Source organism: Chenopodium quinoa, unplaced genomic scaffold (genome assembly GCF_001683475.1).
Source record: "Chenopodium quinoa cultivar QQ74 unplaced genomic scaffold, ASM168347v1, whole genome shotgun sequence".
In the NCBI taxonomy this organism is placed as follows: Eukaryota; Viridiplantae; Streptophyta; class Magnoliopsida; order Caryophyllales; family Amaranthaceae; genus Chenopodium; species Chenopodium quinoa.
In genome coordinates, this window is record NW_018743252.1 from 10,695,502 (window position 1) to 10,709,276 (window position 13,775).

Sequence of the window (13,775 nt, forward strand, 5' to 3'; positions counted from 1 at the left end):
AAATAGTGTGATTTCTTACCTAGAAAATAGACTTTTTGTAACTGGCGTTGGGTTATGCCAGTTACGAATAATACATTATTTGTAACTAACATGAGCCGGTTACGAATAATTTTCACTAGTTGTAACGGTGGCATTCGCAACCAACAATGCCAGTTATAAAAGGTCAATTTCGCCAGTTACAAATAACACTTTTTCTACTAGTGTCTTCTCCTTAACAAGCACTGCACAGAATTTGTTAAATCATGCTCCATGTCAGTACTCTCATCATTAATCAGATTATCCACCTGATCCTCCATGTTATCATCCTCGACCCTTTCCTCTATGATATCTTTATTCTCCAAGCTCCCTCCCTGACTCCCACCATCAAGATCACTCTTAATGCGGAACACTGTCTTTGAGTTTGCTTCGCAAAAGACTTTGACTAGAGCTGCCTCTCTTGGTCTAGAGGACAAAGAATTTGAGGGAGTTAGGGTTGAGAAAAGAAGCTTGCGGGCAGCACCTGGAGGGCCTAACTTGATTGCATCGGAGTCATAGTAACTCGTCTTTCGAGGCTTTCTTGAGGTCAGCAAATTTTGCTTCAGTCTCTTCTCTTCTTCAAGCTGAGCCGAAGATTGACGGGAGCACTTTCGAGGGGATGCGCGAAGCCATGGCCCATATTGGTAGATAACTCCCTGATCAACATTACTTCATCTTTTCCAGGGCAAGAGCTTTCTGTGTGATCAATGCGACCACAGAAAAAACAGAAATCGGCTAGCCATTCATATTTAAGAGTGATCCACTTTGAAGAAGAGCTGCTCGTAGCCAGAAAAAGACCCCTCCGGAGTGGTTTTTCGTTACCAATTTCGATCGATACGCATAAATTCCCCCCAACCTAAGGGATCAGAGTCGTCGAATTCAATGAATCCACCAAGATAGTCTCCAATCTCCTTCATAATCTTCTCGTTGCGCTTGTTGAAAGGCACATCTATCAATCGTACCCACATAGAAGAAAACCTAAACGCAATCTCTGATGGTTGTTCATCTCCACCGATCTCCTTTAGCACTAAAAGTTTGTCAAAAAAAAACCAAGGACATCCATTCACGACCTTCTCCTTATCCTCCTCACAGAAGAATTGGAAAGCAAAAAGGTTCATCTCCACCATCTTAATGACTACCTGGCCTTCAAGTCTCCATACATTCGTCAAGGTTCGTTTCATTGCTTCGACATTGAAAGGTTTCACGTAGTGCATAATTTCCCTACCAAAGATAAGGAAATATGATTACCAGAATCAGGTCGGGTTAAATCTTCTGCCAAATCGCCTCCTATAACCTTGGTTTCGTCCTCAGTAAGTCTAAATTTCTCGAACTCAGAAAGTAACTCTTCCTCTGCCATTGCAACAGAGTAAAATCCAGGGGAAAAAAAAAAACTGATAATCAAGTCAAGAGTGAAAATTCAAGCAGAAAGCAATTGAAATCGAGGCAAATCGAGGAGATTCGAGCACAAAACCACAAACCCTACGCTAGGGACAACCAAACCCTACGCTAGGGACTGACTTTGCACATGTTCCTAATATTCACAATGATTTAATATGAGTAAAAATTGAGATATATATTTTTGTTATGTTTTTATTATATTTTTTATTATTTTTTTTTGAAGAGTGTTATGTTTTTATTATTACTACAAATTGATTATTTATTTCAGCATAAAAGTAAACTTTTTAGGACATGCCTGGATTCCATGTAATAATTAAGAGGATAATATTTAAGGGGAGTAAATTTACTGAGGGAATAATACAGGGGTGAAATTTCATTTTTCATAGTATGGCAACAATACTGATATAATAATTAGGAAAATTTTCAAAAAACCACCCAAAAATGTGATCAATTTCTAACTAACCACCTAAAAAAAATTTATTTTAAAATACCACCCACTAAATTAATTTTTTGCTCAGATTCCCACCCAATTTGAAAATCCGGTGGCTTTTTAACATGTGGGGCCCACATAACGGCTATTAACGGCTAGTTTATGCTTTTATTTGTTTTCTTCCCCCGATTTTTTCCTATAAAAATCTATTCCTTATTCAATTTTTGATCCTAAACAAAATTTATCCCCAAATTACACAAAATTAAGCTTGCTTCTAATTGCATTTGCATCTACAACAACGACATAACTTGAATTCGCACAAGGTAATCTCAATTATCTGGAAAAATTAGGGTTCTTGCAAAATGTTAATTGGGGGAATTTGTGGGATTCATTAATTAGGGTTTTTGCATGTACACGATTTAATTGTGATATTTTGGCAATTAGGGTATTTGGTAGTACTAAATTGTGGTTTTCCTTTCGATTTCAGTTAAGTTTGCTTTATTTGTAACCTTGTTGTTTGTGTTTGTTTGTTGTTGTAATTGTTGTGGTAGCAATTAAACAACCCCACTTCAAGCAATTACTCTAGATTAATTCCTGCTGCAATTACAATTAGGGTTTTAATGACGAATTTAGGGTTCTGAATTGAACAATGCACAACAATTTTTGAAGAAAGGGGGAATTCGCTGAAAAAAGGATTGAAAATTGATTGTAGAATAGGGTTAGTTGGGAGAGTTGAATGAGAAAGAGAGTGAAACACAATGAAGTCGAGAGAAAAGGAAAAAAAAAAGAGGGAAATAACTAAACTGGGCCCCACATGTTAAAAAGCCACCGGATTTTCAAATTGGGTGGGAATCTGAGCAAAAAATTAATTTAGTGGGTGATATTTTAAAATAAATTTTTTTTTGGGTGGTTAGTTAGAAATTGATCACATTTTTGGGTGGTTTTTTGAAAATTTTCCTAATAATTATGGAAGAAGAAATCAAGAATAAACAATAACTAAAAATAGAGGAGAGAGAATCTAGAGATGAGTATAGAAGAAGGTATAAGCAAAAATGGAGATGAAAAAGATAAATAGGAGAGAATACCAAAGGAGGGAGATGGGAAGGCAGAGGAGGCACGTGAGAGTAGTAGGTTGGGAAATTTTTTGGGGAGGAGAAAGTTACTTTAGGGGGGCTAGGTAACAGTTACCCCCATTTTGAGGGGAATTATTTACCCTCTTTATTTGTTTTCCCAATGCCAAACCCAATTTTATTTCCAGAATTATTGCTCTTGTATTTTTTTCCTCCCCCATTCCTCCCAAACCAGGCAACCCCTTAGTTTGTAGAAAAAGTAATTTATAAAGTATTTTTTAAGCTATTTGATCAAATAAAAATAAACCAAAAGTAGTGTGGGTTGTAAACAAATCAAGACATGTTGTTTGACATCGTTTTTTTTTTTCATTTTTTTAAAAAATCAAAAATCATAAACTGGAAACAAGAAAAAGGTGTATTCACTTCTCAGTCGTTGTCAGTTTTAAAAATTGTCAGGATTTAATAAGTTAAACTAATTTTTAATTCATTATATGTCATATTTCATATGGTTTTGAACTACAAAAAACCAAACCACAGCAATACCAAACGAATACATATCTACTTGTTTGAGTTCGGTTTGTTAAGCAATATTGTTATTCAAGCATGTTCAAGATCAAATGCGCATTTAATTTTTATTTTTAATTTTCTATTCGAGCTATTTGAGATTGACAATGAGTTGTTCACAAACACATTGCCTTATTCACACCATTAGGGGCATTAGCGAAATCTGCCCAATAAACCATTTGTTAAACAACCCTAAATTAAATAAAAAAAAATATACAATAAACATCATCCAAACACAAACAAATTTAATTTCATTAATCTCTATTTATTGTTCCAAGCTTCACATAGAGATAAGGTCAGTCAACAAGTATAAAATCATAAACGAATTGAAGTAGCAATTTACCTAATAAGAAGCATATTGTTCTAGATGACTACCATGTCTATCACCCCATCCTGCAGGACAGAATGTAACAAAAAGCTCCTTCACCAAACAACTCACCAAAGGCGAAGGCGAATCAAACGCATAGCTAACATAAGAAGGACAAGCACCCTTAAACAAACTCGAATACAAGCTTGGTTTACACTTCTCAGGGCTCCCATACTCATTCCTGCAACAAAACCTGTCCATATCGAACTCGAGACAAGCACTCTTACAAGCCACTACATCCCCTCTTCCATCCTTAACTTGCAACTCCAATGGACAAAAATCTTTCAAGTCTCTTACGCACCCTCGAATGGCGCAGTCAAGGGATGATCGTCCTGCTATGACTGATATTGGGAGGTTGTACCCGTCCACGAGGCTAACGTCGTAGAAGCTAGGGTGGTTTTTGTCTGAGTGAAGGGTGAGCTCTACTAATGTTGCTGGCGGTTTGCCTGTGAGGCCATTGCACTCGAGCCGGCCATCGCAGTCCCCTGTTTGGCATGCTGGTTTTAAGGTTAGGGGATTTGTGGTGGTGTTGGTACTCTCTGCTTTGAAGTTGCAGCCGGTTCGAGCCCATATGCGGCCGCTCCAGTCCCATGGAGTGTGGATGGTTGATGACTGCTCGGCTTTAAGGGTGAAACCGCCATTGGCCGTGACTTGGTGGCCTGTGTTAGGGGCTGTTGCTGGCCATATTGTGAAGGGGCATTTGTTTGTGACCACTATAGGTACAATGTGTCCTGTTACTCCTGCATTTTGATCAACAACATTTTGCAATAAACAATGTGACGGATGAAATGATCATATAATCATGTTACACGTATATATACACCTGAATGTGTCAAGAGGCTATCCTTAAAGTACAAAATGAGCAACAGTAACACATTATTGGTGATTGTTCATATATGGAATTTAAAAAAAAAAAAACGAAAATAACACGAGTAAAATATATTTTGTAATCTACATACATGTGTATAGACAAACAATACATTTTATGTTTAGGTAACATACTTACATATATGTTACCTATATATGTTACCTAAACTTAAAATCAACAAAGAATTTGCTACTGTATAACAACGAGGTAAATTTTAAGCTTCTAAAAGAAGAAGAATAGATACCTAACAGAAGTAAATGCCAAACCATGGTACAGATAATTAGCTGAGGCATTTTCATTATGGCTAACATGAGTATGTAGATCAGAAGTTTAATAATGTATTATGAAATCTAAGCTAGTCTTGACAAATGAATTATATAAAGTGGCAAGTGTAACAAGTGTTAATTTAATATTATTAATTCCAGAAGCTAGTTTAACAAGTGCTACTAAATTGTTAGGTCCTTGATTTTACTTAAAGAATTGTGATCTTGACTTGTTTTGATCTTTAAAAACAAGATAGAAACGTGGCTGTATGCCTGTATATACACTTTATAGATACATTGCCTTACAAGACAAATCAAGAGAAAGCAAGACATTTGTTCATTTGGTTATAGCTAAGGAGGCATTGCAAAATTAAGAAAGACGTAAATTAGTTGAAGTCCGTAAATCTCTATGATTTTCATTCCCTAATAACACATGTGAGTATCTCACGTTGATTAAAAATAAATAATAAAGCTAATCACTTTACTATGTATAAGAAAAAGGGGTATCTTAAAATATTACCAGAAGGTTTGAGTAGAGCTTTTTTTTGTGATTATATGATATGAATTCTCTATAAATGATGAATGCGGCTAATGTCCGATAAATATATAAGTCAACATAAAAGATTTCATATGGAGGCATTTATTAATTCACGTAGATTCCACCTAAGCACCACCTTCTAATTTTTAAATTAAAGCTCTAAGGGCTTGTTCACATTTACTTAATTTCAGTTCAGTTCAGCTCCAATCAGTTCAGTTCAGTTCAATTTATTTGAGCTCCTAATTTCTCTCTCTCATAAAATATTCATTTCAGCTCAGCTCAGCTCAGTTCAGTTCAGCTCAGTAAATGTGAACTGAACACTTACAAATTACAAGGATGCAGTTCAAGGGTAATTCATCAAGCAGCATGCCATTTGTACTTTTATACTTATGTGAAGATCCTTAAAAAAAATTATAACTACTTCGTAGTTAACTGATGAGTTTGATGACTACACAATTATTTAGCAAATCTTAATTAAGGCCCATACCATTACGCATGGACCCAAAATATGGGACCATCACACCACAGTTGTAAACTTTTCGAGTCTCTTAAGCATGCGCTATATGTAGCCTTTTGGCCCTTTTTATGTTTGGAAATTACTCTATAGTCTCATTCAAAGTCAACTTATAGAGATAGAGACTGCCTTTTAGGGAGCCAAAACAGCCTAATCCATTACTAATAACTCTTATCAAGTGTATTATACCTTTTTTTTTTTATAAAGAAAAATGTATTATTCTTTGTAGTTTGTACTTTTCCTATTCTGATTTATTAATTTAAATCGAATTATTTTTAAAATTGGATTGGATTGATGTTTTTTTTAAAAAAAAAAAACGGTTTTCTATTTGCTTAGTACTGAGATGGTTTGGATTGTAAATATCTGAAATTTCTAAAATCCTCATATTCTATTAATTTATTTTTATAAAACCTAAGCTAGTAATTTGTAATTTTGAATTATCTATATATTAATCATATAAAACTATGTTTTCAAGGCATGTGTTTAGACTATGAGCAAATATTGGACCATTTGTACATTTTTAATAACATTTTATTTACAAGTAACAATAAATATTGGTTCATTGGGCCAAAGGTAAAAATAACCTTTTTTATATTAAAGGCAGGTAAAAAGAATCTAATTAATCCTGTTACAATTCGGATTTTCAAATTGGATCCAAACTACTAAATTCTATTATCTTCGTTTCATAATTATCGCAACAGTTTGACTTTTACACTATTTATGTACTTACTTTATATATATATATATATATATATATATATATATATATATATATATATACGAAGTATATTTTTGTCTTTATGTATATTTTCATTGTATCAACCTTTTATACTTCTTAGTAATATACACATATAAATGTTGGCCAAAGTTATGCATTAGCATGTGTGCTAGTCAAACTATTGGGAATTTTATGAAAAGGAGAGAGTGCTACAAATCATATTGGATTTTGTAAGTAATTCATATCATACTGAAGAACATTTGAGAACCAAATTTTTTTCAGATCAAATTATATTTGGCTTAAAACTAAACCGAAATTCGAATAGACATCCCTAAGTGGTAGGGCAAGAATGGGGATAGAAAATTAGAAATCATGTCCTCCATAAGTGGTGGGGCGAGGGTGGAACTTAAGTTGTACTCGCCCCAAATCTGCTCCATCCCGCCCCGCTTCCCCACCATTACTCACACCATATACCTAAGGGTTCGTTTGGCATTGTTGTGGTTTTCTGTTTTGAAGTTTTTTTATTGTATAAAAGTATATGATATATGTCACATAATGAATCAAAAATTATTTAAACTTATAAAAATCATAATAATTTTGAAAACTGACAACAAAAAAGTGAAAACACCTTTTTCTTGTTTTACGTTTTTGGTTTTTAATTTTCAAAAAAACAGAAAACTAAAAACCAAAATTGATGCCAAATAAACCTTAAATAAAAAATTTACCAAACCGTCTTTCACTGCCTTAATTAAAATATGAAAAATAAAATTTAACAATTTGCAATTTATCTTTATATTGAACTACAAGGAACGTGTCCAACATTCAAGGATATATTTGGTTTTAAGATCTATTGAACAATTAAGTTTTATTAGTAACAAAGGAAAACATTTATTATGAAAGTACAACACAAGTACTATAAGGCAGGTTTGAAATGATACATGGGTCTAAGGGTCTGTTCTCATTGACTGAACTCAGCTGAACTGAACTGAACTGAGCTGAACTGAAATGAATATTTTATAAGAGAAGGAAATTAGGAGCTGAACTGAACTGAACTGAACTGAACTGAATTGAGCTAAACTGAACTGAACTGAATTACAACGTAAGAGAACATGCCCTAAGATAGGGATTACACAACTGTTGGACATTTAGATGGATGATGAAGTGGGGAATGGTTTATAAAATTATACCTGGCGGGGAGAGGATGGGGATAGGAAAACCTGAATTTGCCTTGCTCCGCCCTATTTACATCTCTAGTCTTGTAGTGATATAGGAAATTTTTAACCAAAGGTTAAGGATTATTCATTATATCACTAAAATACAAAGTATTTTAAAGACTTTTGACATTGTACATGCATTAAAACTACCCAGTATAAATCTTGTAGTATATCATTAAGGTATACTTTGTACTTAATTCGCACTTCTTTTTTGTATAAACATTGCAATATCATACAAGATTTCAAGATCATCCCATATCTCTGCATTAGGTGGAAAAAAGCAAATGATACGATTGAAAATGGTATTCTATTACCTTTTCTAAGTTATCTACTCAACTACTAAATGTAGATAGAGATAGTACTCATGCAATAGAGTGTGCTTTATTGAATTTTTTAAAATGGTATATTTTATTACCTATTGTAAAATATTTACTTACTTAGTAAATGTAAATAGAGATTGTAGACTTGTGTAGTCATGGATAAAATTGAGTGTGTTGTATTACTAGATGATCCAATAAAGAATAATTGTAATGTTTCAAGAATAGAGGGAATATATAATTTACAACACTGAGTTATTTCACTCATTCTTTCAAAGAACAAATTCATTCAAATTTAGTTTTTTTTCCTTTACACGTCTATACATAAGAAGCAAGAAATATGTCATTACCTAAAGTATCACTAGCCAAAGCAATTGGAGCAATGCCATCACATACTTAGCCAATGATGCTACTAATTAAATTAACATTTGTAAAAGATTGCGTATCAACATTACAATATCAAACAAGATTGCAAGATATATAACCTAAAATCTTAGTTGATCATTATAGATTCTTACCGTATGTTGGATCGGTGAGAGGAGTAGGATCAAATCGGTAAAATCGGATCGTAGAATCGTACAATCCTACAAAATTGATAAAAGGAGTAATAAAAAGGTTGCGGCATAACTAGATAACATTTTTTAAGCCATAAAAATGCTAAAATTTATAACTTTAGTAGTTGGATAGTAATTTCTTAGTTTAGAGAAAAATTTGATATCTTTAGGCTCATTTTAATAAGTAAAGAGTAGGATTGTATGATCCTGACCGTACCGATTATATCCGATCCTGATCGATTCTACACGATTCTGTCCGATCTTGACCGATCCTATACAATCCAACAATATTTTAAGTGAAAATCAAGATCGTCCGATCCCACCCAATTATGTACGATCCTACACGATCCTACCCGATCATGTACGATCCTACAGCGATCCTGCTTGCTCAGCGATTCTGCTTCTGATCCGAATCATTTGGCTAAAATGGGATCATAGGATCGCACGATCCAACATTCCGGATCGCAATTTTGACAACTATGCCCTCAAAAACCTGTGTATCTCTTAACCTGGTTTTATAGACAAATTCACATTGTAATAAACTACTTCGTACTTCGTATGTTTTAATATGACAATATCATACAAGATTGTAAGTTATCCAGAATCATCTTTGATTTATGGTTATTGTAATAAACTACTTCGTACTTCGTATGTTTTATTATGACAATATCATACAAGATTGTAAGTTATCTAGAATCATCTTTGATTTATGGTTCTTTTTCCTTGAATTGAGTCTTGAGAGGCCTTTTTATATACATCTCTTAATCTTATTCACCCTATGCTCTCTTCCTTGAAATCAACAAGTCACATACTCAAGGCAAAACAAGGTTAGCAATAGTTACATACAAAGTATATTTATTAGTAGTAGCATCTTGAAGTTTTTTTTTTTTTTTTTTTTTTTAATTTGATCAACTTTCTTTTCAAGAAGAGGATAACAAATAGATGTACAAGTAACTTATTTACGTGTATACTCCATCAATCACCTTCGTCACTTACTAACATCTCAAAATTTCAACACTAGTTTTTAAAATCGCTCGATAACTTTACATGTCACTTTTTTACATCTGAAATTTTTTAACATTAATTTTTAAATCCGTGCAATATCTTTACATGTCAATTTTTCATATATCTCAAAATTTCAACATCTATCCATATACCTTATGTCGATTCTTCAACACTAGTTATTGAACATTAGCAGTATTAGCACAAACTCACAAACACCAGTTTTGGCACTTTACCCTCAAGAAATCAGAGATTAGCCTCTTTACATAGGATGCTAAAAACTGCTAATTAGTTAACGGTATTGGCTGTTATGCCTGTTATAGTAGCCAAAAAAAAAAAAAATTTAACCAAAAATTTCAATAATTTATTTTTCATCCTTTTTGGAAAATCTGAATCACTTTTGTCTCCCTCGAAATTCCAAAGGCATCACTTTTTCCCTCTTCATTCTCTCTCTCTGTTTCTCTCTCCTCTGTATATTTTTTTGTCTGTAAGCTGTAACTCATCTGGGTTACTGAGTTTACTCGAACCCCAACTCACCCCTTCATTGGGTCTCTCAACTCACCTCACTTAACCCACCCACCAACCCAAAAAAACAATTACCCCATTTCAAATTTGAATGCCGTTTTCTTCTTCTTCTTCTTCCCTCTTTCTCTCTCCTCCATTTTCTCCCGCTTTGACCGCCTCGACGACGGCGTCATCTTCCATTGACCCAAATCTTCAATACCCACTTCTTCAAACCCCAGAAAAAACCATTTCTTCATTCAGGCATTTCGTCGAACACCTTTCCTACATCCATGAATAAACCCAGTAAGAAACAGAGGTCTGATCTTAACTCTGAATCTATCAATACCATTCTTCAAGATCTAACCATTAAAGACGACAATGTCAGTGTTAGTGTAAGTCCTTGTAGTAGTACTACTCTTTCTGGGTCTGAAATTAGTGGGTTTATCAAGCCTAATAATATTGGGTGCTTGCTTAAAATGGCGGAAAATGGAGAGAGTGAAAAGAGCGTGAGTTCGAGTATGAGCGAGATGAGTAATTCTAGCAATAATCCCAATAGCAATGTCGATGCGAGTAGCAGCTTTCGAAGTAGCAACCCCAATAAACCTCATAAAGGCAACGATATTAGAATGGAGGCGATTCAATGTGTTAAAGGGAAAGATGGTGAGTTGGGTTTAGCACATTTTAGGCTGTTAAAGAAATTAGGATTTGGTGATATTGGAAGTGTCTATTTAGCTGAACTTCGAGGAATGGGGTGTTTGTTCGCAATGAAAGTTATGGATAAAGGGATGTTAGCAGGAAGAAAGAAGTTATTGAGAGCTCAAACTGAGAGAGATATTCTTGGTTTGTTAGATCACCCATTTCTTCCAACACTTTATTCACATTTCGAAACCGATAAGTTTTCTTGCTTGCTTATGGAGTTTTGTAATGGTGGTGATCTTCATATTCTTCGGCAGCGGCAGCCTAGCAAGCATTTCTCCGAGCAGGCGTCGAGGTTGGTTTTATTTTACTTTATTTTTGTCGATCTGTTGTTGATTTTTCGACGATTGGTTTATACACCCGGGTGTACAGTTGCTCCGAGAGAGCAATAGTTAGGATCAATAAAAGTGTAAAGATGATGAGGGGGATTAATTGGTCTTATATTTAATGATAATGTTTTGGTAGTGTGGGTATGTGGGATCTAAAGTTGTTAATTTAAGGTACTTATGGCTGTAAATTGGGGGACATCCTTCTCTAAGAAAATCACTTGAAAAATGTCACTTCAACAAAAGATTTAGTTTGTTTTGTGGGGACTCTATTGAATTGATTTTTCCGATCTTCACATGTTTTTTTTTTTTTTAAATGATGGAATTGATTGACATAATACGGTCAAATTTATGACATGCTTCAAATTTTGACCATTTTTGCATGTATGCTTACATTTTAATTGATGTGAGAAAACCCTTGAATTATTTTGAATCTTTCGTTTGTCCTTTCAATCATAGGATAAGTGAATTTCAGGTGAAGAGAACGGAATCTAAATTGATTGGTTTTCAATTATTGCAGGTTTTATGCATCTGAGGTGCTTCTTGCCTTGGAATATCTACACATGATGGGTGTAGTGTATAGGGACTTAAAACCCGAAAATGTATTGGTGAGGGAAGATGGGCATATTATGCTCTCGGACTTTGACCTCTCGTTAAGGTGTTGTGTAAATCCGACTCTTGTTAAGGGAAGCTATCAGCCCAACTGTACAAACACATCTTACTGCATTGAACCTCGGTGCATTGAACCGTCTTGCAAACTACCTGTTTGCGTTGAGCCCTCTTGCTTGCAGCCTTCCTGTTTCAGGCCACGCTTTTTCAGCTCCAAGTCTAGTAAGGTTAAGAGCGAAAAGTTTAATTTTACAAACACATCCTCACTTCCAATTCTTATTGCAGAACCTACCAATGCCCGCTCTATGTCATTTGTTGGAACACATGAGTACTTAGCTCCTGAAATAATTAGAGGAGATGGTCATGGCAGTGCTGTCGATTGGTGGACGTTTGGTATTTTCTTGTATGAACTACTCCATGGTAAGACACCATTTAAAGGCAATGGAAACCGCGAGACATTGTTCAATGTAGTTGGGCAGCCCCTCAAATTTCCTGAGGGTTCACCAGCAAGTTTTGCTGCTAAAGATCTGATCAGAGGTCTGCTTGTAAAAGATCCCCAAAAAAGATTGGGATTCAAGAGAGGTGCAACTGAGATCAAACAACACCCCTTCTTCGAAACTGTAAATTGGGCTCTCATTCGCGGTAGTACCCCTCCAGAAATTCCGAAACCTATAGACCTCACAATCTATAATCACACATCCAAAACATCATCCGAACCTCCTAATGACAAACAAGGTGCTTCAGACTCAGATAGGTCTTCGGGTCCTTATTTAGACTTTGAATTTTTCTGAAATTTCCCTCATTTATTTAGGATAATCTTTGATTAGTTAGGATAATATAAATGCCATTTGTGTATCCATTTTTTCATCAATGAAGTTAGGCCTTTTTTCCTGCAGTATTATGCTTGGCTTATTTGTGCTTCAAAAAAATCAAAATCATATGCTTTTGTGGGGAAAAAAAAACAGTACTACCTTACCCATTTCTCTCAAATCACAACGTATTCTCTTTTGGGACTATGACTCTACGGAGTATTAGACTATATTCTTTTAAACTTGTTTTCAGTTCAATTCACCTCAACTCAGTTCATTATTTTACTTCAATTCGATTCGTTTTGGCTCTATACAACTCAAAAGGACACGACCAAATTACTATACGGTAGGATTCATGCTCACATATCCGAGTATGATTCTCTTTTTCCAGCTAGTTAAAAAAGGAACAGGGAAAGATGCCTAGCTTTATTATGATTTGTCTTTCATTACACTGCTGTCATAAGTCATACTAAGCACAAAAGAAATTCTTTTTCATGTGGGTTCTTGTTCAATGTCACGATTTGCCTCGAACTAGGGAGGGAGAAAGAGATTGTGGCCCCAATTTCCCTTTTATTTGGCCAGCGTGAATCTTCACTTTTAGAGGAAACTATTGAAAATGGACTACTCATTATGAAAATTCCATGCAAAAGTCAGTTGAATTTCTTTTTTTTTTTTTTTTTTTTTGGGGGGGGGGGGGGGAGAGTTAAATTGACAGTTAATTTTCTATGTTGCATTTTGCTTTTCTTTTGTTGGAGGTTATGCTCCCATGTTCTTTGTTAGGGTTGGGTTCATCTTGCTTTGCTCCATAATATATTTTGACCAAAAAAATTAAATAATTTAATTAAATTATGTTCAAGTGTTTTAAGAAAACGGTTAATTTAAGAAAGAAATGCACTTAAAAAAAAGTGAGGGAGAATGTATTTATAACATGAAAAAATGATTATGTAAAATCGAGTTAGGCATAAGATTGGGGTCTATGTTTTTCATTTTTTCCACCTT

At 34.5% G+C, this 13,775-nt stretch overlaps 2 protein-coding genes across 2 annotated transcripts; one reads left to right on the forward strand and one right to left on the reverse strand.

Annotated features, from left to right (window-relative positions):
• Window positions 1-3,705: 3,705 nt before the first annotated feature.
• Window positions 3,706-5,083, reverse strand: LOC110735233 (thaumatin-like protein). Its single transcript, XM_021915420.1, has 2 exons — window positions 4,957-5,083; window positions 3,706-4,584 (listed from the first exon to the last, which is right to left on the reverse strand). Exons 1-2 carry the CDS (start codon window positions 5,021-5,023, stop codon window positions 3,821-3,823), a joined length of 831 nt encoding a protein of 276 aa, XP_021771112.1. The 5' UTR covers window positions 5,024-5,083; the 3' UTR covers window positions 3,706-3,820.
• Window positions 5,084-9,777: 4,694 nt separating this feature from the next.
• Window positions 9,778-13,077, forward strand: LOC110735234 (serine/threonine-protein kinase D6PK-like). The gene is made up of 2 exons (XM_021915421.1): window positions 9,778-11,327; window positions 11,879-13,077. The coding sequence occupies exons 1-2, from the start codon at window positions 10,627-10,629 to the stop codon at window positions 12,756-12,758; spliced, it is 1,581 nt and encodes a 526-aa protein (XP_021771113.1). The 5' UTR covers window positions 9,778-10,626; the 3' UTR covers window positions 12,759-13,077.
• Window positions 13,078-13,775: the final 698 nt, after the last annotated feature.

Excerpts from the sequence above, each read along its gene's own strand:
- LOC110735233 (XM_021915420.1), bottom strand. The coding sequence starts at position 5,023 with ATGTTAGCCATAATGAAAATGCCTCAGCTAATTATCTGTACCATGGTT. Across the intron at positions 4,585-4,956 it reads TTGGCATTTACTTCTGTTAG|GAGTAACAGGACACATTGTA; the intron begins GTATCTATTCTT and ends ATCAAAATGCAG.
- LOC110735234 (XM_021915421.1), top strand. The coding sequence starts at position 10,627 with ATGAATAAACCCAGTAAGAAACAGAGGTCTGATCTTAACTCTGAATCT. Across the intron at positions 11,328-11,878 it reads TTCTCCGAGCAGGCGTCGAG|GTTTTATGCATCTGAGGTGC; the intron begins GTTGGTTTTATT and ends CAATTATTGCAG.